General features: G+C 44.4%; 1 protein-coding gene across 1 annotated transcript in view; it reads right to left on the bottom strand.

Moving 5' to 3' along the window:
- Nucleotides 1-25,305, bottom strand: part of LOC131812541 (stimulated by retinoic acid gene 6 protein-like) — a 48,907-nt gene that overhangs the window by 4,748 nt on the left and 18,854 nt on the right. The window contains exons 5-13 of the mRNA XM_059142224.1: nucleotides 22,121-22,241; nucleotides 21,149-21,194; nucleotides 18,240-18,368; nucleotides 17,073-17,143; nucleotides 15,584-15,695; nucleotides 10,077-10,230; nucleotides 4,056-4,131; nucleotides 430-511; nucleotides 73-121 (exon numbers count right to left, since the gene is read on the bottom strand). Coding sequence (XP_058998207.1) covers nucleotides 73-121; nucleotides 430-511; nucleotides 4,056-4,131; nucleotides 10,077-10,230; nucleotides 15,584-15,695; nucleotides 17,073-17,143; nucleotides 18,240-18,368; nucleotides 21,149-21,194; nucleotides 22,121-22,241 — 840 coding nt within the window. The remainder of the gene's footprint in view (nucleotides 1-72; nucleotides 122-429; nucleotides 512-4,055; nucleotides 4,132-10,076; nucleotides 10,231-15,583; nucleotides 15,696-17,072; nucleotides 17,144-18,239; nucleotides 18,369-21,148; nucleotides 21,195-22,120; nucleotides 22,242-25,305) is intronic.

A 25,305-nucleotide genomic window follows, 5' to 3' on the forward strand; every position in this document is an offset into this window, starting at 1 on the left:
CCCACAGCCAGGACTCTGCAGGCGCCTGGGGAGTGGGTGTTGAACTACAACAGGTCACGTGAAGACACTTACCCCACAGCATGTAGGCTATTTGCCAGCCAGAGTACCTTGCAATGGCCACCTGGGATTTAAAAAGAAAAAGGGTCTCAGAGGGGAGAAAAAACTGCTCGCCTCCAACACATGGGTCAAGCATCCCCGCCTCATCTGAGGTTCACCGATCCACACACCAAGACAGGTGTCGTGACTGTCATCATTTTACAGAAGAGGAGACCAAGGGCCAGATGGCTCACCCAGCAGCAGAAGTGAGGCCCATGGCCTCCCCGTCCGGGCTCTTCCTCCCAGAGGCTGCTGCCCCCGTCCCAGCCGCAGGACACCAGGATTCGGCCAACCCCTCGGTCTCAGATCAGAGAGAGGCCTCAGAGAACTCACCACACTCTCCGCCGAGGAAGGATTATGGAACTTCAAAGGGAGAAAGTGTTTCTTTCCTGCCCACAACCGCTTCATGTGCTTTCTAGAGAAAAAAGTGGGAAATCAGGAACGTTCATGGCCATGGCTGTTAATGCGCTTCGAGCTCAAGAGATGTAGACAGAAAAGCCAGTGGAGGGAGATGGTGGCCGGCTCGGCTTCCCTGTGTTGACCACAGCTCCTGGGACGTTCTCGTCAGACTTAAGGATACTTTCAAAATACTTTTTAAATTGAGATATAGTTGACATGTAACATTATATTAGGTTCAAGCGTACAACATAATGATTTAAGTATATATTACAAAATGGTCATCGTGATGAGTCTAGTTAACATCCATCATCTTGCATAGTTATAAGATTTTTTTCTTGTGATGAGAGTTTTTAAGATCTATACTCCCCAGCTTGTAAATCTGCAGCAGAGCACTATTACCTAGAGCCGCCAGGCTGTGTATTACATCCCCATGATATTTATTCTAAAACTGGAAGCTTATACCTTCTGAGTCCCTTCACCCACCCCCCAACCCCACCTCTGACAACCTCACATCTGTCCTTTGCATCTGTGAGCTTGGATTTTTGTTTTGTTTTAGATTCCACATATAAGTGAGATCATATAATATTTATCCTTTCCTGTCTGACTGACTTCACTAAGCGTAATACCTTTTAAGGTCTATCCACGTTCTGCAAATGGCAAGATTTCATTCGTTTTTATGTCTGAATGGTATTCCACTATATGTGTGTGTGTGTGTGTGTCGCATCTTCTTTGCCCCTTCCATCCATCAGTGGACACCTAGGTTATTTTCATATCTTGAATATTGTAAATAATGTGGCAATAAACATGGGGGTGCAAATATGTGTCCAAAATACGGTTTTTGTTTTCTTCCCATAAATACCCAGGAATGAAGTTGTTGGATCATCTGATCAGAAGTTCTATTTTCACTTTTTTGAGGGACTTCCATGCTGTTTTCCACAGTGGCTGCACAATTTGCATCCCCATCAACAGTACACGAAGGCTTCATTTTCACCACATCCTTGTGCATACTGGCTACTTCTTGTGGTTTGGGGATTAAACTAGCCATTTGAACCGATGTGAGGTGATGCCTCACTGTGGTCTTAACACAGTTATGTGTTTCCCTGATGATTTAAAAATCTTCATATAGTTTGTAAAAATAATGTGTAGTTACCTAGTCTTCATGGTGACTAAATGTGGAAGTTGAGACTCTCTGTGTGCGGCTTTTATTTTTTTCAATTTGCTCTGTTTTCTTATTCTGTGATGAATATGTACTACTTATGTAATAATATTTCAAAATAGGTAATAATGGGAACCCATATTTAATGATAGGTCCACCTTATAACAACATAAAGGAAACTGAAAAAGGAACCACACAGCCTCTCATGCTCCCAGCACCCCTGCAAACTGCTCTCAGCCTGGCCCTTTGAGTAAAGATTAGGTTGGTAATGGTTATGTTCATGGTGCATTCTCATCTGTGTCCTGCCTTTTTCCTAACATCCTATCTCCAGCATTTTCCAGGATGTTTTGCAATTTTATGTCCACTAAATTGGGAAGACTCAGTATGAAATAAAGAATGTAAATATGTCATTAATAGTTTGCATACTTGGGGCATCTGGGTGGCTCAGTTGTTAAGCATCTGGCTTCAGTTCAGGTCATGATCCCAGGGTCCTGGGATCGAGCCCCACATTAGGCTCCCTGCTCAGCGGGGAGCCAGCTTCTCCCTTTCCCTCTGCCCATGCTTGTGTTCCCTCTCTCGCTGAATCTCTCTGTCAAATAAATCAATAAAATCTTGAAAAAAAAGTTTGTGTATTTATTACACGACAAAAAGATGGTTTGGGGTTCTGTTAGGTTCCATAAAATATATTAAATTATTTTCATCTCTTTTTTTAACTTTTTAAGGTTAAAAGTTAGTGTCTATTAGAAAATTCAAAATTGCATCTGTGAGCTTCATTGTCTCAGCTTGGCAGCCTGGAGTAGAGCACGCCACCAGGAATACAAACACAGATATACTTGCACGAGGCACAGATAATTTCTGGAAGGATACAGAAAAAGAATAATGCTTAGCTCTGGGGCAACAAACTGGGATCTGAATGGGAGAAGGATTTTACATTAAATATTTTTATAACTTTTTTTAAAAAAAGAGATTAGACTAATTCTAAAAGAAATAAAAATACGAGCACAGTGCTAGTACTATCTGGTTGTAGCGTTTTCTTATCCACTATTTCCTTTGCCCCATGGTCCTGTAAAGCAGACAGGATAGGGGTCATCAGTCCTCATGGAATGGGAGGGAGGGGCCAGCCTGGACAAGAATAAGGCCTCCCACCCCTGTGCCCTCTACCCATGTCAGCACAAACAGCTCTAAAAGGTGGTTTGTGGCTGGTTGTGGTCCAATGTCTCAGTGATCATCTCCCAGGCACCCTGCAGGCCATATCCCTGCATGGGGGGGGGGGGGGGCGGGCAGGGGAGAGTGGCAGTGTCCAGTCCACCCACAGGATCCGGGGACAAGAAAGCAGAGAGAGGGAGCAAGCTAGGGCTGGGATGGAGAGCTGGGGCCTCTTTGTACCAGGAGAGTACTTACTTGCCTGCCATCTGCAAGAGACCCACACTTTGGGCAGCCAGATGGGGAGGCTGTAAAGGCAGGATGCTCTGGGGAAGGGGAGGCAGTAAGCGATGGCCCTGGGCCTCCTGTGACTGCATGTGACTTAGAGATTAAGGTCGGGGGAGGGAAGAACTGAGAGACAGAGAGATATTGAGAGTCAGACAGAGAGAGAGGAGAGAAGACGGATACTTAAAATTCAACCACTGTCTGCAGTGAAATGCTCACTACATATTCAAGGCCATCCCCTCCTCCTGCTCTGCTCTTCTAAAGACTCATGCACCCGGTGTCCTTGACCTGATCTGCTTTGGTACCCCCTGAGCCACATGCAGCTGCTAGGAACCCACTGTGGTTAGTCCTGGGGAGCAGGGCAAGTCTGAGCCCCAACAGAGATGCTGAGCGTACCAGACGTGATAAGGCATCTCAGGGCAGAAGACATGGCCAGCTGCTAATGGCACGGCTGAGTTCTTTTGTCTTTTATCTCAGCCTTCTCAGCTGTTAGAACAGAGACAGAAGTGCCTCTCAGGTTGTGGTGAAAATCAAAAGAATTCATTTTTTTAAAAAGATTTATTTATTTATTTATTTGAGAGAGAGAGAGAGAGAGAGAAAGATCATGTATGCATGTCAGGGGAGGAACAAAGGGAGACGGAGAAGGAGGAAAGCAGACTCCCCCACTGCTGGGGCTCGATCCCAGAACCCTGAGATCATGACCTGGGCTGAAACCAAGAGATGGCTGCTTGATCAGCTGAGCCACCCAGGTGCCCCTGAAAATCAAAATATTCTAAGCACAATGTCAAGCTTATAGCAGAAACTCAGATCAATAGATTTTTTTGGTTTGGGGCTTTCTGTTTTATAACCAATAAATGTGGCTATTCCTAGATGGCATATACATTCCTGGTTCCAATTCGGGCACTGCAGTCACTACTCGGGAATTTCTAGAAAGTTCGAGCTGAAGACACACCAGTGACTCCCAGAGCCCTCTTACCGGTAACAGGCCAATATGTGGAACAGATAGCTCACGCACGTGAGGGAGGCGGGCAAGATGGTCACCAGCCAGACTCCTGAAACAGAAGACGTCATGGGAGAGGCCTGAGAAGATGAGCCAGAAACATTATTTTCAAAATACAGCTGTTCACATCAGAAAGGGCTGGGTGATACGTTTTACTTCCTTTAACACATTTCTTGTGTACAGAAAGTTTTGCTTCTATTTCTTCTATTTCTGTCTCATTTCAGACACACACACACATGCCCTTGCTATGCTTTACTTCTCGCACAAGCCTTCTCCTTTGATATTAAGATTTTTCATCTACAGTGTGTAATGGGAAGAGAAAATGAAGGAGTGCACACATCCCAGTCACCTCCAGCCCTTGTAGAATGACTCGTAGTTGACTTCTCTTTGCCACCCCCAGTCAAAAGCAATCCTGAGCAAGGGTAATTGGAGTCAAGAGGTCTTGACTGACATCTTTCGTCCCTCTTTCGGCAAGTTTTTAATATGTTGTATGTAATCTGCTTTCACGTGATCCTGTGTGCTTGGGAGCAAGGGGGCGGGGGGGGGGGGGGGCCAGGGAAGGGGAATTGAGAAGCTTCCAGACAAGCCGTTTATCAGTCGGGCCAAAAACCATTTTAAAAACATCCAACACCTCTTCATAATGAAAAAGACTTCAAAGAGTAGAAATAGAAGAGAACTTCCTCAAGCTGATATAGAGTATTTGCAAACAAAACAAAACAAGCAAACAAAAAACAACCCACAGCTAACACCATGCTTAACAGCAAAGGACTGATTGGTTTTCCCCCTAAGTTCAGGTATAAGAGAATCAATGTCCGCTCTTGCCAATTTTGTACTGGAGGGTCTAGCCAGGGAAATTGGGCAAAAAAAAAATGCAGCCAGTCTGCAAAGGAAAAAATAAAACTACCTCTGTTCACCAGTGACATGTTCTTATATTTTAAAAATTCTATGGAATGAACAAACAAAAAAGATTAAACTCATTAATAAACAAGTTCAGCAAGCTTGTAGGACACAAAACAAATATATAAAAACCAACTGTATTTCTAGGCACTGGCAATGAACAAAATGAAAATATGTTTGCATTAGTATCAAAAAGAATAAAACACTTAAGAATAAACAGAAGAAGTATGCAACCTGTACCCTGGAAACTACAAAAGACTATTGAAAGAAATTAAAGAAGATTTTGATCCATGGAAAGACATGCCGTGTTCCTATACAGGAGGTTCTCTGCTAACATGGCAACACTCCCTGAACCGATCTAAAGACTCAATCTAATCCTCAAAATTCCAATGCCAATTTTGCATAAATCGACAAGCTAATCTTAAAATTCATATGAAAATGAAGAGACCTAGAATAGGCAATATAATCTTGAAAAGGAATAAGAAAATTTCAGGACTCCCATTTCTTGATTTTAAACTTACTACAAAGCTACAGTAATGAGGACAGTGTGGTACTGCCATGAGGATAAATAGATCAGTGTGATAACCTGAGAATCCAGAAGTAAATCCTCACCATCAGCACACTTTCAACACGGATAAAAAAGACAATTCAATAGGGGAAAGAATATGTTTTTCCACAAACGACACCGGGGTAACTGATATTCACATGGAAACCAACAAACAAAGTGAGAACCTTACCTCACAGCGTATACAAAAATTAACTTAAAAGGGGATGATAGGTTTAAATGTAAAAGCTAAAATTGTACAAGTCTCTAAAGGAAATAGGAGAATAAATCTTTGTGACCTCAAGTTAGGCAATGTTTTCTTAGATGCACACATGTGATGAAAGAAAAATGACTATGCTGAACTCCATCAAAATTAAAACCATCTGTGTTTCAAAGGACACTGTCAAAAAAGAGAAAAAGCAACCCACAGACTGAGAGAAAAATTCTTGCAAATTGTATCTCTTTTAAGGGATTTATGTGTAACATAAAAGAATTCTTACAGCTCAGTGATAATTTAGAAATAGGCAAAGAATCTCCATGGAGATAAACAGAAGATGTACAAATGGCCAACCTCCTCCAGTCCCACCCCAGTCAACATCCTTAGACATCAGAGAAATCAAAACCACAATAAGATGCCATTTCACACTTCCTAGATTGCTCTTATTAAAAAACAAAAAACATATCAACATGTGTTCGTGAAGATAGAGAGAAACTGGATCCCTGATACATCGCTGGTGGTAATATACAGTGAGGCAGGTGCTTCTGAAAATAGGCTGGCAATTCCTTGAAAGGTTAAACATAGTTACCATAGGATCCAGAATTCCACTCCTAGGTATATATCCAAGACATATGAAAATCTTGGAGATGAATGTTCACAGAAATATTGCTCATAATAGCCATAAAGTTGAAACAACCCAGATTTTCATCAACCAATGATTGGATCAACACAATGTGGTATATTCATACAACAGAATAAACTCAGGCAATAAAAAATAATGAAGTTTGGTTGCATGCCATGACATAGATGAACTTTGTAAACATTTGCTACGTGAGAGAGGCCAGTCAAAAAAGACCATTGTAGGGGCTCCTGGGTGGCTCAGTGGGTTAAAGCCTCTGCCTTCGGCTCAGGTCATGATCTCAGGGTCCTGGGATCGAGCCCCATGTCGGGCTCTCTGCTCAGTGGGAAGCCTGCTTCCTCCTCTCTCTCTCTGCCTGCCTCTCTGCCTACTTGTGATCTCTGTCTGTCAAATAAATAAATAAAATAAAATTTAAAAAGACCGTTGTATTCTGGGATTCCATTTGTATAAGAAGTCCAGAAGAGCCAAATCCACAGAGCCAGAAAACAGTGGTAACTTAGGACTGGGAATGTTGAGGGGAAATGAGAAGAGATTGTAAATGATTATGATTTCTTTTTAAGGTGATGAAAACGTTCCACATTTGATTGTGGTGATTGGTCACACAACAGTGATGGCTGAGAATATACTAAAACCACTAAACTGTACTTTAAGTGGATGGATTGTGAGGTGTGTGAGTTATATCTTTGGAAAGATCTATAAAGAACTCCTCAAACTCAACACACACAAAACAGATAATCATGTCAAAAAATGGACAGAAAACGTGAGAAGACCCTTATCCAAGGAAGACATACAAATGGCTAACAGACACCTAAGAAAAAATGTTCATCATCATTAACCATCAGTTAATGATGCAATTTGCAATGTGTTGCAAAACCACATTGAGATACCACCTTACACCAGTTAGAATGGCCAAAATTAACTAGACAGTAAACAATAAGTGTTGGAGAGGATGTGGAGAAAGGGGAACTCTCTTACACTGGTTGGTGGGAATGCAAGTTGGTGCAGCCACTCTGGAGAACAGTGTGGAGATTCCTTAAGAAATTAAAAATAGAGCTTCCCTATGACCCTGCAATTGCACTCCTGGGTATTTACCCCAAAGATACAAATGTAGTGAAAAGAAGGGCCATCTGTACCCCAATGTTCATAGCAAAAATGGCCACAGTTGCCAGACTGTGGAAAGAACCAAGATGCCCTTCAACAGACAAATGGATAAAGAAGATGTGGTCTTCTTTATATACAATGGAGTATTATGCCTCCATCAGAAAGGCATAACTGGGAGAGATTATGCTGAGTAAAATAAGTCAAGCAGAGAGAGCCAACTGTCATATGGTTTCACTCACTTGTGGAGCAGAAGGAGTATCACGGAGGACATGGGGAAATTGGAGAGGGAGGCAAACCATGAGAGACTGTGGACTCTGAGAAACAAACTGAGGGTTTTAGAGCGGAGGGGGTTGGGAGGTTGGGTGAGCATGGTGGTGGGTATTATGGAGGGCAAGTACTGCATGGAGCACTGGGTGTGGTGCATAAACAATGAATTTTTGGAACACTGAAAAGAAATAAAATAAAATGAAATGGAAAAAAAAAAAAAAAGAAGGAAAAATAAAGCTGATTTCCATTTCTTCCAAGTTTTAAATGTGTTTCTGTCCCAGCATCACCAGGATTAGGCAAGGGCTATATCCCAAACCTCAACCATCACAAAGGATGCAGGTAAACCCTCATAAATCTCACCCCCAGGGGCACAGAGAGCCTTGAAGGAAAGGATGGGAGGCGTCTGGCCATGAGCAGAGCGAGTGCAGACTTACTCCAGCCAGCAGCGAGAGCATGGCTGATGGCACACTATTCATTTAATGTTTATCATCCCAAAGATGAATGTTTATCTTCAAAGATGAAACCTAAAAGTTTCTCTCGGCCAGGGGACAGCGGTGTTAAAGCCGAAAAAGATCAAGATGGAGTGAAAATTTTATGTTTTGACTCTCAAAGTATCTAAACATGAGAGAAATACGTGGAAGAGGAGGTAAAACACAAGTGAATATGGTGATATATGTACTCCGGGTTCACCCAGAGTGAGTAACCGAGGTTGGCATTACAAACTTTCCCAGAGGAGGGGGGGAAATGTAAACTTTCAAAACTATGACTTAAAATCAGTATGACTGAACTTAATGATTAGACCAGGCTTGCTGAGCTTGGTACTCAAGACTCCTCAGCCTGAGCATGACACTACATTAAAGATGAGTGGGAATGTTCAAGGGCAACAGTGAAGTATGTTGGTTTGGAAGGGGTGGTACCCCACTGCTCCCGTGAAAGTAACTTTCCATGCCACGTGTATGAAAGAGAATTTCCCTCAAATAATTCACAGGAGATCTGTTTCCTTCTGGATGCCGTACTCTATCAGATTATGTGTCTTAAGTAAAAATATCATTTGCAACACCTGTTTCACAACTTTAGGAACATTTGGTAATTTATGACCATTAAATGTCGATGCTACTGAGGTTTTTGGAAACCACTTCCCACCCTGTTCCAAGCCCCTATTTAAAGATGAGGAAGCTGGGGCGCCTGGGTGGCTCAGTGGGTTAAGCCTCTGCCTTCGGCTCAGGTCATGATCCCAGAGTCCTGGGATCGAGCCCCGCATTGGGCTCTCTGCTTAGCAGGGAGCCTACTTCTTCCTCTCTCTCTCTCTTTCTGCCTGCCTCTTTGCCTACTTGTGATCTCTGTCTGTCAAATAAATAAATAAAATCTTTAAAGATGAGGAAGCTGAAGACAAGAGAATGTCGTTTTCAAAGACAGCTGGTATCTTAAGGTGAAGTGACTGCTATAGACAGACTCATATGTCAAGACCCTAACCCCAGCATGATGGCAGGTCGAATTGTGGCTTTGGGGATTAGTGTCATTATAAGAAGAGAAAGGAGAGAGCTGACTTCCTCTCCCTACTCTCCAGCACTGAGGATACAAAATCAGGAAGCAGGCTCTCATCAGACACCAGACCTGCTGGCACCTTGAACTCCTCAGGCTCCAGAACTGGGGAATGAGTAAGTGTTTGTTGTTTCTACTACCCAGTCTACAGCAATTTGTCACAGCAGTCCGCACAAACCAGAAACTACATATGAACAGCAGAAATAAAATTTCCATATAACCCTAACGAAAAGCCATGACTTGTGTTTTATTTTTTCCAAAGTGAAAAAGAGATGATGATTTAATTGTTCCCACTGGCATCAAAACAAAATAGGCTATTTAAAATGAGAAAACTTGTGCTCGTTTCGGCAGCACATATACTAAAATGAGAAAACTCTATGGGGCACCTGGGTGGCTCAGTGGGTTAAGCCTCTGCCTTTGGCTCAGGCAGCTCTCTGCTCAGCAGGGAGCCTGCTTCCCTCCCCTCTCTGCCTGGCTCTCTGCCTTCTTGTGATCTCTGTCCACCAAATAAATAAATAAAATCTTGAAAATGAGAAAATTCTCAGGGCATGTTTAATTCAGCCCCAAACAGATTTTAACAGAATGGCCCGGATCCCAACCCCACTGGCCTTCCAGTCACCCAGGGAGGCATAGACCAGTCGTAACCCACTTGTCTCCCAAACCAGGCACCTCATGCAGATAATAGCAATGCTACAACTATAATTATCCCAGGGGTGCACCTGCTGCGAGTTCCAAGTCCTTCTCCCAGTTTCCCACACTTTCCCAACAAAGGAGGTGTGGTGGTTTTACCTTCGGAGACGCTCATCAGCTCTTTCACTTGCAGACTGACTGGGGTCAGGGTCCCCGTCTGGTTCACGGAGGCGATGTAGCTCTCCAGCTCCCCCTCAAACACATCCAGCTCATCTCTCACGTACACGAACATGCAGAACTCAATGACAATGAACTGGTACAAACAGCAAACATTTCAATGTCACACCCAAGTCCAGCCTAGTAAGTGAATAACATATAGCCCTCTCTTTGGTTTTGAGGTCAAAACAAGCTCAAAACTCATCTGAAATAGATTCTGGACAGTGGCTATCCAACATGAGCAGGACTGTGACTTCTTTGAGGACTTCTTTGGAGTCAGCCCAAACTATTTTCACCTGATAGCACACAAGACTAGGTCCCACAAGGGCTCAAGGAACTCTTCAAACATTGATTACATCCAAGTGAAATGAATGCCTACCTGTAACTAAGGAGTGACCTTGGGGACAACTCCATCTGTATCTCTCACCACTCACTGTCCTTCTGGTGTCTTGGTGGTAACCATGTTAGAGAAGCTGCTGGTTCCTATACGCAGGTCACACGTGCTCACTCCCATCATCTTGTCATCATGGTTCCATGGCTCCATGCCTACCATCATACCAAAGCTTCTAGAGTTCCTACTACCATTTTACTTCATCAACCAGATTTTATTTGTCTTTGAATGTGCTGCTCCAAATGTTACCATCTTCAGGCAGTGTCTCAATCTAGGATAATTCACTCAGCTTTCAGAGCACTTTCACCTTTTTTCTCTCTTTACATGGCAAGTACTTCAGACCACATCATATCCCCTTCTCTTAGACCATGGGCCTCTCCTAGGCCAAGACTTATGAATCCGCTGTCTTCTCTCTTCCATGACCCCAGGGCTTGATCCCAGGACCCTGAGATCATGATCTGAGCCAAAGGCAGAGGCTTTAATCCACTGAGCCACCCAGGTGCCCCATAGAGTTTTCTCGTTTTAAATAGCCTTCCATCTTAGCATGGTGCTTGGCATTCAGTAGATAGCCACCAAAGACTTAAGGAACACAGTAACTTCAAGTTAGTTATTCACATTGAGAACTCCAGTTGTCCATTAAAATCCATTCTCCCCTTTGGGCACAAAGCTGGACTACCTTTCCCAGCCTCCCTTGAGTTAGATGTGGCCACCATGACATGGTTCTTGCCCCGGAAGAGGAATGGAAGGAATGTGTGCCAGTCCACACAGGTCTTTGAAAACCTTCCACATGCGTTTCTCCATGAACCTCCCCCTTCTGCTGACTGGATGCAGATGGTGAGGGTTCTTGGAGATAATGAGGAACACGACAGAAGAATCTGGGTTATGGAGTAACATGCAGAGGACCGCTGCCCTCCAGACCTGAACCCCACCCACTCAGCAAAAATATATATAGTGTTAAGTCACTGAAATTCAGAGGTTTATGTGGTACTTAAGCATTATCTAATACATTCATTTAAAACTCAATCACAGGATTAATATATATATAGGTATCAACCAGAAGACAATTTGGTCTTGCCATTTCTATCTCTCCAGGTTGACCCCACTTTTGACTCAGACATTTTACCTCAGGTAACTATGACCACATGAAATGTTTTGATCCTGTGCTTAATAAAATATTAAAATCCAAAATTATGCCAACATTTAAATTTTTTGGTTGTTGAGAAAGCAAACTTAAATAATACACCTAAGCTGAAACATGATTATCACCCATACTCCATAGTTAACACTAGGGTTCACTCCTGGTGTCGCACATTCTATGGATTTCAACAAACCTTTGATGACATGTATCTACCATAATAGTATCATACAAAGTATTTCCACTGCCTCAAAAGTCTTTTGTGTTCTGCCTATTCATCCCTCCCTCTTCCCAACACGTGGAACCCACTGGTCTTTTACTGTCTCCATAATTTTGCCTTCCAAAATTCATACATTGTGTGTATGAATCATACATTGTGTGACATTTTCAAATTGGCATCTTTCACTTATTAATAAGCATCTAATAAGTTTCTTCCATGACTTTTCATGACTTGATAAGTCATTTCACTTTATTGCTGAATTGAATCCCATTGTCTGGATATTCCAAAAACTATTTATCCATTCACCTACTGAAAGGTTCTTGGTCACTTTCATATTTTAGCAATCATGTATCAGGCTGCTATAAACATCCATGTGTAGGGTTTTGTGTGGACATTAAGTTTTTAGTGCATGTGGGTAAATACCAAGGAAGTGATTGCTGGATCACATGGTAAGAGTTCGTGTAGTTTATCAGAACTCACCAAAATATCTTGCAAAGTGGCCATACCATTTTTATTTCCACCAGTAATGAATGAGATTCCTGTTGCTCCACACCCTTATCTATATTTGATGTTGTCAGTGTCTTGAATTTTTGCCATTCTAATAGGTGTGTAGTGGTATCTCATTGTTGTTTCAATTTGCATTTTCCTGAGGACATATCCTGTAGAGCATGTTTTCAAACACTTATTTGCCATCTGTCTATCTTCTCTGGGAGGTGACTATTAAGGTTTTCGTCCATTTTCTATCATGGTTATTTATTTTCTTCTTATTGAATTTTAAGTACTCTCTATATATTTTGAATAACAGACTTTCTCAGATGTGTCTTTTGCAAATATTTTCTCCCAATGTGGCTTGTCTTTTTGCTTTCTGGACAAGGTCTTTTGCAGAGTAAAAATGTTTTTATTTTAGTGAAGCCCACCTTATCAGCCTTCCATGGACTGTGTCTTTGGTGTCATATCTAAAAAATCATCACCATTTCAATGTAGAGAACAAACTGATGGTTACCAGAGGGGAGATGGGTGGAGGGATGGGCGAAATAGTGAAGGGGAATAGGAGTGCACTTGTTGTGATGAGCACTGGGTGATATATAGAATAGTTGAATCACTATACAGTATATCTGAAATAATATGTTAACTATACTGGAATTAAAATAAAAATACAGGGTGCCTGGGTGGCTCAGTGGGTTAAAGCCTCTGCCTTTGGCTCAGGTCATGATCTCAGGGTCCTGGGATCGAGGCCAGCAGGGAACCTGCTTCCTCCTCTCTCTCTGCCTGCCTCTCTGCCTACTTGTGATCTGTCTGTCAAATAAATAAATAAAAATCTTTAAAATAAAAATACATACATACATAAATACATAAATTCACACTTTTTCAGTCCCTCAAATAAATGCTTGATAATGCCAAAAATAGTAACAATAATAAATTTCATTTCATTTTAAAAAATTAAAAGTCATCATCAAACCCAAGGTCAACTAGATTTTCTCCTATTTTACCTTCTAGGAGTTCTATAGTTTTGCATTTGACGTTTAGGTCTGTGATCCATTTTAAGTTAATATTTATGAAGGTCTGTGTCTAGATTTTTTTTTTTTTTGCATGCAGATGTCCAGTTTTTCCAGCATCATTTATTAAAAAGAAAATCTTTGGGGGCACCTAGGTGGCTCAGTGGGTTAAAGCCTCTGCCTTCAGCTCAGGTCATGATCCCAGGATCCTGGGATCAAGCCCCACATCAGGCTGTGTGCTCCGCAGGGAGCCTGCTTCCTCGTCTCTCTCTCTCTCTGCCTGCCTCTGCCTACTTGTGATCTGTCTGTCAAATAAATAAATAAAAATCTTCAATAGAAAAAAGAAAACCTTTGCCCCATTGTATTGCCTTCACCCTTTTGTCCAAGATAAGCTGACTAAATTTATGTTGGTCAATTTCTTAGCGCTCTATTCTGTCCACTGATTCGTTTGTCTATTCTTTTGCCAACACCGCAGTGTCATGATTAGCGCGGCTTTGCAATAAGTCTTGAAATTGAATAGTGTCAGTCCTTCAGCTTTCTTCTTCTCCTTTAAAATTGTGTTGACTATTATGAGTCTTTTGCCTCTCCCTGAAAACCTCAGAACCACTTTGTCAATGTACACAACCTAACTCCCTGGGATTCTGGTTGAGATTGCAACTGAATTCCAGTATAGATCAATCCTGATATATATAGACCAATTTGAGAAGTACTGATACCTTGACAATATTAAGTCTTTCCAAACATGAATATAGAGTATATCTCCATGTATTTATTTGATTCCTTTCAACATAGGTTTGTAGTTTTCCTCATATAGATCTTGTACATATTTTTATTAGATTTACATGTAAGTATTTCTCTTAGGGGGCTGCTAATGTAAATGATACTGTATTTTTTTTAAAAGATTTTATTTATTTATTTGACAGAGATCACAAGTGGGCAGAGAGGCAGGTGGGGGGTAGGGGGAGCAGGCTCCCTGCTAAGCAGAGAGCCCTATGTGGGGCTCGATCCCAGGACCCTGAGATCACAACCTGAGCCGAAGGCAGAGGCTTAACCCACTGAGCCACCCAGGCACCCCGATACTGTATTTTTAATTTCAAATTCCCCTTGTCCAATGCTGATATATAAAAGAGCAAATGACTTTTGTATGTTAACCTTGTACCCTGCAACCTTGCTATAACTACTTACTAGTTCCAGAATTGGGCTTTTTTTTTTTTTTTAAGACTTTAAGTAATCTCTGCATCCAGTGTGGGGCTCAAACTTAAAACCCCAAGATCAAATGTCACCTGCTCTACTGACTGAGCCGGGCAGGTGCTCCTTTAGGAGATTTTTTGTTTGATTCTTTTAGATTTTCTACATACAAAATCATGTCATCTGCGAACAAAGACATTTTAACTTCTTCCTTCCCAATCAGTATAGCTTTTATTTCCTTTTCTTGTCTTATTACTTAGCTAGGATTTCCTAAGTTAATGTTGGGCAGTGAGGGGGAACAGTCTTGCCTTCTTCCTGATCTTGGTGGGAAAGCTTCTAACTTCTCACCATGAGGTATGATGTTAGCTGTAGGTTTGTTGATATTCTTTATCATATTGAAAAAGATCCCCTCTATGACTAGGTGGCTGTAAAATTTTCTCATGAACTGGTATTGGATTTTGTTAAATGCTTTTTCTGCATCCATTAATATGATCATGTGGTTTTTCTTCTTTCAGTTACTGATATGATTGATTACATTAATTTTGCTATTGTACCTTTTCATATCTGAGGTAAATCCCACTTTGTTGTGGTGTATAGTTCTTTCCAGACATTGCTAGATTTTATTTGCTCCATTCCACTGTGGTTCTCCTACCCACCTGTCTGTCTCCAATTTTAGGGGCAATGGTTTGCACCATGACTTCTCTTTCCTTATGCATTTAAGAAGAACTATTAATTTTTCAGTTTGTTCAGGTTTTTACTTGTTGTTAGGATAGAGTGGCATCTTACAGACTCTTTACACAGAATTGATCACCAGAAGCCTCCATAAATTATTCAATTATATTTATTAGTAATATTTGCCATGTGGGTGAAAGTATCCTTGGAGTAAAAATGGTAGGGGTTAAAATATTGTTCTTCTTTGATTTACAGAGATTCAGTTTTGACCTAGCTTTTAAAGAATATCCCCTGCCCTAACCCCACCCCATTTATGAAACAGAAAAGGATTTGTTCAGATCTACTTACAAGGTACAGGCATATGAAAGCCAACACAGTGGTTCCAATCATTCTGCTTGGGAACTGAAAGCAGGGATCCCATTCATAGATTCTGGTTTGGAACCAGGACTTTTTAGTCTCCCTGTGAATGAATAACAAGGAAAGAGAGGCTGTGGTTGATAGCAAATGCCCGATCCTTCTGAAAATAAACTTATTGCCGCTGCTTCATCTTGGAATGCAGGGAAGAGAAAAAACACCGATAGATCCCAGTTTTCATTCTCCCCTCATTCTTAAGAACAAAGACTGTTTTACTCAATACAGCAATTCAGCAGACTAAAGGGCTATGGCTTCTGACTCTTACAGCTAAGACTGGAAGACCAAGCAAGGGCTGATCAGATGTGACCACAGTGTGGTATGGCATTTTGGGGAAGGTGCTGAGTTAGAACTGACACAGCTGGGAGGGACCCCACTGCCTTTCCTTCTTTTCTCCTGCCTGGCGTCTGAAATGCAGACATGGTGGCTGGTCCAAGCTGGAGCCCGACCAGCATCTACCTTGGACGTGGACAGCCTTCATGATGACAATCACTAAGAATGGCAGCCGAAAGACAGGTGATCAGCAAACTTCCATGGTGGGCAGGGTGGGGTCAGTATGAACTGCCTACCTGCAGAATTCTTTTACATGAAGAAGAAAGAAATCTCCCTCTTGTGTGTCCCACTGTTGTTTTCCATTTTCTGCTACACGTGAGCAAATGTAGTTCTAACCAAAGTATGAGCCTTGCCATTGTATGACCTTGGACTAGCCACATCCCTTCTCCGGGGCACATCCCCTTGTATATGGTGGCTGTGGCAGGGATAGGTCACTGAAGACCAGGTGCTTTTGCTTGGCCATGAGCTATGTCTTCTTATATTGGTAGGAGCACAACAGGCTTTCTCTGGGAACCTGCTCCCTCCCATCAGTCCTAGTGGTTAAGTGAGCCTGAACAACATCCTAGTTCCAATGGTGAATGTGTGACCGGCTTAACAATCCATTTACTCTAATTGCCTAGCCACAGGGATTGGTTTTGGAAAGACGTGTAGTCCCATGTGATCCATTGGACTACACAATGGGAGTTTGTTTTGAATTATTAGAAAGGAAAATTTCTTTTTCCTATGAGGTTAAACCAAGAGGGTATAAGCTTAGAGATGCTGGGGGCCACCACTGGGAGGAAACCCTCCTCACTACAAGGCTAACATAGATCAAAGCAGAGCTAAGAGAAAATGAGGGAACTTTCCCTGGTTCTTTTATCAATGAAGCCACCGGATCAATGGCCATCTGAGCTGACCGCCTCTACACTTTCAGTTATGGGAGGCCATACGCTTCCTTCTTCTCTTAAATCTAGTTTGAGTTGAGTTTCTGCCATTAGCCAACAAGAGTCCTGACTACTCTGTGCCCTTCCAGGCATCTCAGGGGCTGCCACACCGCAGGGCTCTTCCACACTGGTGGACATGGAGGGGTGAATGGGGGTACACCATGGCTTACTGCAGGGGGGGCTTCCTCAGGAGACGTTTGACATGTTCCGCCTGGTGAACTTCCAGAAACGGCTTTTCTTCCTGTGAGAAAAGAGACAGATGTATGCTGGGGCTCAAAAATCCTCGTGACAGGCTCTTGTCACAGAGGCCAGGAATTTGGGTCAAGTTGTTCTTCTGGATGGAGCGCAGTGGTTAAGAGAGAGCCTCAGCAACCGAGCTCTCTGGCTGTGGTTCCCGCTCTGCTCCAGACCAGCGACATGACCTCGGGCGATGCAACCCACCTCCCCGGGTCTGAGTTTCCTCACACAGAACTGGAGTAGTAAGAATAGTGCCTCCTGGGTATTTTTTTTAAAGATTTTATTTATTTATTTGACAGACAGAAATCACAAGTAGGCAGAGAGGCAAACAGAAAGAGGGGGGAAGTAGGCTCCCCGCTGAGCAGAGAGCTCAATGTGAGGCTTGATCCCAGGACCCTGAGATCATGACCTGAGGTGAAGGCAGAGGCTTTAACCCACTAAGCCACCCAGGCGCCTCCTCCTGGGTATTTACCCCAAAGGTACAAATGCAGTGATCCAAAGAGGCACATGCACCCCAATGTTTCTAGCAGCAATGTCCACAATAGCCAAACTATGGAAAGAACCTAGATGTCCATCAACAGATGAATGGATAAAGATGTGGTGTATATATATACAATGGAATACTATGCAGCCATCAAAAGAAACAAAATCTTGCCATTTACAATGAGGTGGATGGACCTAGAGGGTATTATGCTAAGCAAGATAAGTCAGAGAAAGATAATTATCATATGATCTCCCTGATATGAGGAATTTCAGAGGCAGGGTGGGGGGCCATGCAGGGAAGGGAGGGAAAAATGAAACAAGATGGGATCGGGAGGGAGACAAACCATAAGAGGCTCTTAATCTCACAAAACAAACTTAGGGTTGCTGGGGATTGGGTGGGGAGGGATAGGGTGGCTGGGTGATGGACATTGGGGCATTCGGGAGGGTATGTGCTATGGTGAGTGCTGTGAGTTGTGTAAGCCTGATGCAAATAATACAGTGTATGTTAATTAAAAAAAAAAAAAAGAAAGAAAAGAAAAGAACAGCGCCTCCCTCCCGGGGTGGTTGTGCAGACCAGACCCACGGGGACACACAGGGGACTCCTACTCGGTACTCACCGTCTGCAGCTCCCAGCCCAGGTGCACCCTCAGAGATTTGACAAACATGTGCAGGAAGCGGCCCATCAGGAAGGCCAGGCACAGCAGCGAGGGCCAGTAGAACAGGACCGTCTCGAACCTCCCCAAAAACTGCAACCAAAACAGAGCAAGGTGCGGGCTATCGCTGGGCTAGGGCCAGGCCACCGGTGAGGCTGTGGCCGGGGATCTGCCTGTCCCGGCCGCACCCACCAAGCCCACTCTCTCAGAGCTGGGCATCCAGGGGTCCATTTCTGCTCCCCTAGCTCCCCACTGTGGCACCTGCCGTGGCCCACAGCCCAGCAGCACTGGGTATGAGTCCCAATATTCCCATTTTATTTTATACGAAGGGCTTTCATGGCTTCTTCTGTTCAGGAATTAAATATTGCTTTCAGAACATACAACAGTGGGGGAGAGAAAGAGGGGTGAAGAGGAGAAGTAGGGAGGAGAGGACAGGAGAGGAGAAAAGAGGGAGAGAGTAGAGAGAGAAGGAAGAACGGAAAGAGAAGGAAGAAAAGGAAGGAATGGAAGGAGGAAGGAGGGGAGGAGAAAGGAGGGGAGGAGGGAAGGAGGAAGGAGGGAAGGAGGGGAGGAGGGAAGGAGGAAGGAGGGAAGGAGGGGAGGAGGAGGGAGGAGGGGAGGAGGGGAGGAGGGGAAAGCACAAAGGAAGAAGGAAGGAAGGTGGGAGGGGGGACGGGGAGGCAGGAAGGCCCCGTAACTGCCATCATGCTGACAGCAACACAAGTTCCCAAATACGGATCTCTCAACATGGTTCATGGTTTATCTGTGATTTTAGTTTCATTTTAATCACACACACACACACACACACACACACAGTCAATTTTTTTCACTGCTTCAGGACAAGAAATATTGTGACTTATCTTTCACAATTTAGAGGTTGGTTTTGTGGAATTTTTAAAAAAAGATTTATCTAGGGTGCCTGGGTGGCTCAGTGGGTTAAGCCGCTGCCTTCAGCTCAGGTCATGATCTCAGGGTCCTGGGATTGAGTCCCGCATCAGGCTCTCTGCTCGGCAGGGAGCCTGCTTCCTCCTCTCTCTCTCTCTCTGCCTGTCTCTCTGCCTACTTGTGATCTCTCTCTCTGTCAAATAAATAAATAAAATCTTTAAAAAAAAAAAAAGATTTATCTATTTATTTCAGACACAAAGGGAGTGTGTGTGTGTGAGCAGGGGGAGGGGCAGAGGGAGAGGGAGAAGGAGAGAATCCCAACCAGACTCCCTTGCCCAGTACAGAGCTGGACACAGGGCTCCATCCCACGACCCCAAGATCATGACCCAAGCTGAAATCAAGAGCTGGCAATTCAGCGGTCGGAGCCACCCAGGCGTCCCAGTTTTCTGTGTTTCCAGAGCACTTGCTCCCACAGGGAGCTGGGTTTTGATGTCGTGCTGTTCAGGTGGACGGAAGCATGCTGAGATGTGGGGGCTCTTGTCTCCCCTTCCTCCTCCTCTCTAATGTCTGTTCCCTGCTTACGCATCAGACTTCACCGCTGCCGATATTCCCGTGTCTTCCCTCTGCATCCAGCCTTACATCTCTATCATAAACTGAAATTATACCAAATACATAGGTCTGTATACATCATAATCAGCTCCCCACATGCTCACAAATTATTTGCATACGTCACTCCTAATGCTGCATCACAGTGCATTATTTACATGAACCAACTTGAAAGCTTCTCGTAATTTTTGACTTTTTAGACTCTTCCAATGTCTCATTTTCATATATAATGTTTCCATGAATACATCTCAGAACATGAGACGAAATCTTTATTATTACCTTAGCCTGGATTCCAGGCCCATGATTTTTAACCCCTAAGTCCCATTAGCCCCTGAGCCTCATTTTCTCATCAGTGAACTGGGGACGGCTCCCACAGACAGCCTTCAAAGGGCCTCGAAGCGCCTTGAACTCTGCAATCGTTCATCTGGGGGGCTGAGCCTCGAACAACACCTAGCACACAGCAGTTCTTAACATTAGTGATTCTGAGCATAGAGTTAAGACCCTGCCCTCTCCCTTAATTAACCACGAATATTTCAAATTTCAGAAGAACCTCGGAAGCCTGGAAGCTCTCCAAGATACCGGAGTAAATGCCGGGGATCTGGAATCTCCGGCACTGTGAGCAGAGTGGAGGGCATCCTTTAGGGCAGAGGTGTGCTAGAATGTTCTTAATCCCAGCACAGAGATGCAGAGGGAAAGCCCGGCCTCCAAACTCGTTTTCTAGTCCAGCTCCCCCAGACTCCCTTCTTCATACCGTCTAGTCCCCCACGGTGAGTGAAGCCCAGGAGAGACCTTGGCAAGGCTCCCATCAGCTCCAGACCCCCGTGGCCCCCTGGTGCTCCCCCCACCTGCCTAGTCACCCTTCTAGATGCAGCGTGACACCGTCTTTCATCTTGCTCCTTTTCCTCACATACAAGGCCAGACAGATGAACCAGTTCCCTCCAGTTCCAACCTGGCATGGTCAACCCAGAGGGTTCATCCAGTCCAACTTCCCATTTTCCAGACAGAGAAAGTGAGGCTACATGAAGGAATTGAAAGAAATAAGCTTTGGAGTCAGCCAGACCTGGTCTCAACTCTCGAATCTGCTATTTCTGAAGAGTTACTTAATACACTTGGCCTCCGTTTCCTCACCTGTGAAATGGGACTGCTGAGAGGCTCCTCACCTCGAGGGGCTGCTGTGAACATGAACCCTGAGGACTCTGTGAATGAGCGCCTTGATGAGCGTAAGATGTACAAATGGAAGCACCATGAATGGTTCCATCTCTCCTTCCGTTCACACGGGTAACTGAAGGCCAGAGAGTGGCAGGGGCTTGTCCAATGTCACACAGCAAACTGGTCACAGGGACAGGACTGAATACTCTAAACTTAGCTCAGCAGGGACTCACCTGTCCGTGGGGACACTCTGTGATGTAAAGGACGGTGACAGCAAACCTACAGGACACAAAGAGGTTTGGGGTACTGTGGCTGCCCCCTGTATAGCCTGCGGGAAGAAGCCCAGATTCCATCAGCCTAGAACTCCCTCTCCTTCCCCTCCTCCTTGGGAGAGCTGGTGCTCAGGCCTCTGTGTCCCTCCCTCCCAGATCAGCCACCCTGCTTATGCTCAAGTACGGGCACCAAATTCATCTCGCGTGCGCTCAGATCGACACAATTCTGGTCTGCATCTGTGGGGTTGATAATCCATGAAGGATGGACTTGTATATCCCACCGGATCAAGTCGGGGACGGTAGTCCACAGGGGTAACAGGACGGTGCAGACCAAGAGGCCAGAATACATGGTCCACAGGGACTGGCCTGTTCTTCCGCGTGTTCCTGGGCTCCAAGCAGGGATATGATAGGGTGTTTGCCAAGGGAGTAAGCGGGTGGGTGAAGGGGCACAGGAGCCCAGTGTGAGCGGTGGTGTGTGCTGGAGACTGTGCAGGATGGAGAGACAGGGGAGGCCTGCCCTCAGTGCCCTGAACGTCAAGCTGAGGTGCACGGACTTTCTACTGCGCTCCCAGGGGAGACAGGACAGCACAGAGAAGAAGCATCCAAATGGGACTCCTACATGCGCCCCACCAGGACTCTGGGCAGTTTCCAGAAATGAAGTCGGCTCCATCGCTGACTTCGGGGAACATTCTGATCACAAGTGGCTCGTGAGGCAGAAAACACAGTGGACCGGCCTTCCGCAGCCTGACGTGCAGCCCCCCACACAGGCCCCAGTGGGACTGCGACCAGTCACCCAACCTGCCCATCTTGAGCCTCAGGTCTGGGCAAAGAGGCCCTCCATAGGGAGCTCCCAAGTTACCCCCAGCCCTTTGTCCAGAGGTCAGCCACGGCCGAAGCAGTCACGGGAAGGCAGGTAGGCGGCGTCCGTCTTACCAGATCAGAGAGTAGCTGAAGCCGAGGACGGAGCTGAGCAGCTGGAACTCCGACGAGAGGCAGGCAAAGAATGGGAAGTGGGACAGGCCGACTTCCATGCCTCCGATCAGCAGCACAAAGGCTGGGAGAGACAGAGCAAGAGATGCCGTGTGAATCCTCTTCTCACGGGCTCGGCGTGTCCCATGGAAGCGATGGGGCTTTATAGGGACTTTGGGTCGCAGGCCTCAGGACCCAAGGAGATGAGAGGACAAGCCCCAGCTCCGCAAGGAGGAATGCGGGAATGTCTTTCCCTCTTGCAAATGTCTTCCTGGGACCTCTTCTATGCCAGGCACTGGCTACATATTGAGATAGAGAAGACCTGGCCCCTGCTTTTGGCCAGCTCACAGCGTGAGGTACAGACAGGCCACGTAAAGGGACAAACAGAAACGACCAAGAGTAAAGCACCGGGAGTGGACCACGGCAACACAAAGCGAGGTGATGTGTGTGCACAAATCCTCGTGTAACCACCCTGTCCTAGATGAGGCGATGATGATATTCATTCTGCCACTGACTAGCTCTTAGAGGGTTTAACAGGGTCCAGGAAAATCTAATCATGCAAGATGACCTTTACAAAGTATCTGCTTTAAGCCGGGTCCAGAGCCAGGCACTAAGGCTATAGGAGGAATAACTAGCTTCTTTCTTTGAGATGCTTGCTGTCTAGTAGAGAAGACAGGGAGGAAGGTAAGTGGTGTGTTAACAGAGGCACAGTCAATCTGCTGTGGGGATAAGAAGTGGAAGCCACTGACTTCACCTGGCGTCCTGATCAGGGAAGGCTTCCTGGAGGTGGTGACATTTAGCCTGGCCAGGAAATACAAGCAGGCGTTTGTAAGATGGAGAGGAGAAGGGAAGGAAGGGAATTCCTCACTCAGAGAACGGGAAGAAGATGGCCGGTTGGGGCTGGTCAGTATTTACGTGCATGTGAGGGGTGGGTGGTCAGCAGGACAGGACCATATATGAGGAAGAATTTGGGGGAGGAAAGAAGCCCCAAGAGCATAATTTTGCAATCTTTGCAATCAGACAGGGCAACTAAGATGGCAAAACCAAACCCGGAGAAAACATCTACCAGAAATCTAGGTCTCGAGGCCCTTTGGTCTCGACATCTGAATACGTGGAAGCAGAGGAAGGCAATGGGATGTCTGAAGGCCCGAGAATAGAACGGCCCCCCTCTGCCAGCAGACACAAGACGCCGGAGCTGAAATCCCAGCTGAAAGCCGACCAGGTGACAAAGGCTGCAAATCACGGGTGAGAAAAACCCGTTGGCCTTGACCTCACTCTGCAGACTATCTCAGGCCGCTCCCACGACACAGCCCCCATGGAGGTGGCCTGCAGACCCCTAAGACTCTAAAGCGAGAGGGAGAGGAACGTTAGGAGCTGGGAAACCGTGGGCCCAGATGCCAGCGGAGGGAAGAAGCTGACTGGGGAAGGTGACTCGGGGTATTAGTAGGATACAGCTCTATGATCACTTTGTGACAACAAAAGAGAGGGAGCTTGAGCCACGAAGCAGGAAATGATGTTTTGACCCAGCCAGCTGCTCCACAGCACTGGTCTTTAGGGACCTGCAAATCCAGACAGCAATTAGATGCTACCTCACGCATGCTGAGATGCTGTCATTGTTTTAAAGATAGAAAATACTGTTGGGGAGGGTGTGGAGAGATTGGAGCCCCCACATGCTGTAGATCCATGGAGGAGAGCAGAGTCCGGACACAGATCACTGCGTATGTGGCCGATTGATGCTGACAAAGGGCCAAAGGCAATTTTGTGGGCAAAGAATAGGTTTTTGAAATACATGGTATAGAAAAAAAAATGGATAACCAAAAGCAAAAAAGCAAAAACAATAACAAAAACAAAACCCTTCAGTCCTTACCTCATACTATACACAAAACATTAACAAAATGTATCATAGACCTAAGTGCAAAATATCATGATTATAAAGGTTCCAGAAAAAACACAGGAGAAAATCTAAATGACCTTATATTAGACAAAGATTTCTTCTATGACACCATCAGCATGATCCATAAAAGAAAATGAATAAATTAGATTTCATCAAAATTTTAAGTCAGCTTTTCAAAAGAAAGTGTTGGCAGAATGAAAACAAAAGCCACAGACTGGGAGCAAATGCAATTCAGACATTTGATAAAGGACTTACACACAGAACGAGATCTAGAACTATTAAAACTCAATAGGAAGGAAACAAAACCCCTCACTTTTGTAAATAAGGAAAGCGATCCGGACCCTTTACCAAAGAAGCTATAGGGTTAGCAAATAGGCACATGAAAATATGCGCAACGTCCTCAGTCATCATGAAAATGCAAATTAAAACCACAATAAGACAGCAGTACATGCTTCTTGGAATGGCTAAAATTAAAAAGACTTTGCTTATTCATTTGTTTTATAGATTCTACATATGAATAAAGTCATACAGTATTTGTCTTTCTCAGTCTGACTTACTTCACTGTACCCTCTAGGTCCATTATGTTGTTGCAAATGGCAAGACTTCATCCTTTTTATGGCTGAGTAATATTCGTGTGTGTGTGTGTGTGTGTGTGTATCACAACTGCTTTATCCATTTATCGATGGGCACCTAGGTTGCTTCTATATCTTGGCTACTGTAACTAATGCTGCAATGAACACAGGGTGCTTCTATCTTTTCAGCTTAGTGTTTTCATTTTCTTTGGGTAAATGCGCAGTAGTGGAATTACTGGATCATATAGTAATCCTATTTTTAATATTTTAGGACTCTCCCAACTATTTTCCACAGTGGCTGTACCAATTTACATTCCCACCAACAGTCCATAAAGGTTCATTTTTCTCCACATCCTCGCCAACACTTGTTATTTCTTAAATAAGCAAACAAACAAAAAGCAGAATCAGATCTATATTTACAGAGAACAAACTGATGGTTGCCAGAGAGGGGGTGCAAAATGGATGAAGGGGACTCAGAGGTTGCCGGTTATGGAAGGAAAAGGCCACAGGAATAAAAGGCACAGCATGGGGCATATAACCAATGACATTATAATAGCGTTGTATAATGACAGATGGGAGCTACATTTGCGGTGAGCAGAGCATAACATACCGAGATGTTGAATCACTATGTTGGACACCTGAAACTAATGTAATTAAATTAAAAAAAATTTTTTTTGAGTAAG

The sequence above is a fragment of the Mustela lutreola genome, chromosome 12, assembly GCF_030435805.1.
Source record: "Mustela lutreola isolate mMusLut2 chromosome 12, mMusLut2.pri, whole genome shotgun sequence".
Classification (NCBI taxonomy): Eukaryota; Metazoa; Chordata; class Mammalia; order Carnivora; family Mustelidae; genus Mustela; species Mustela lutreola.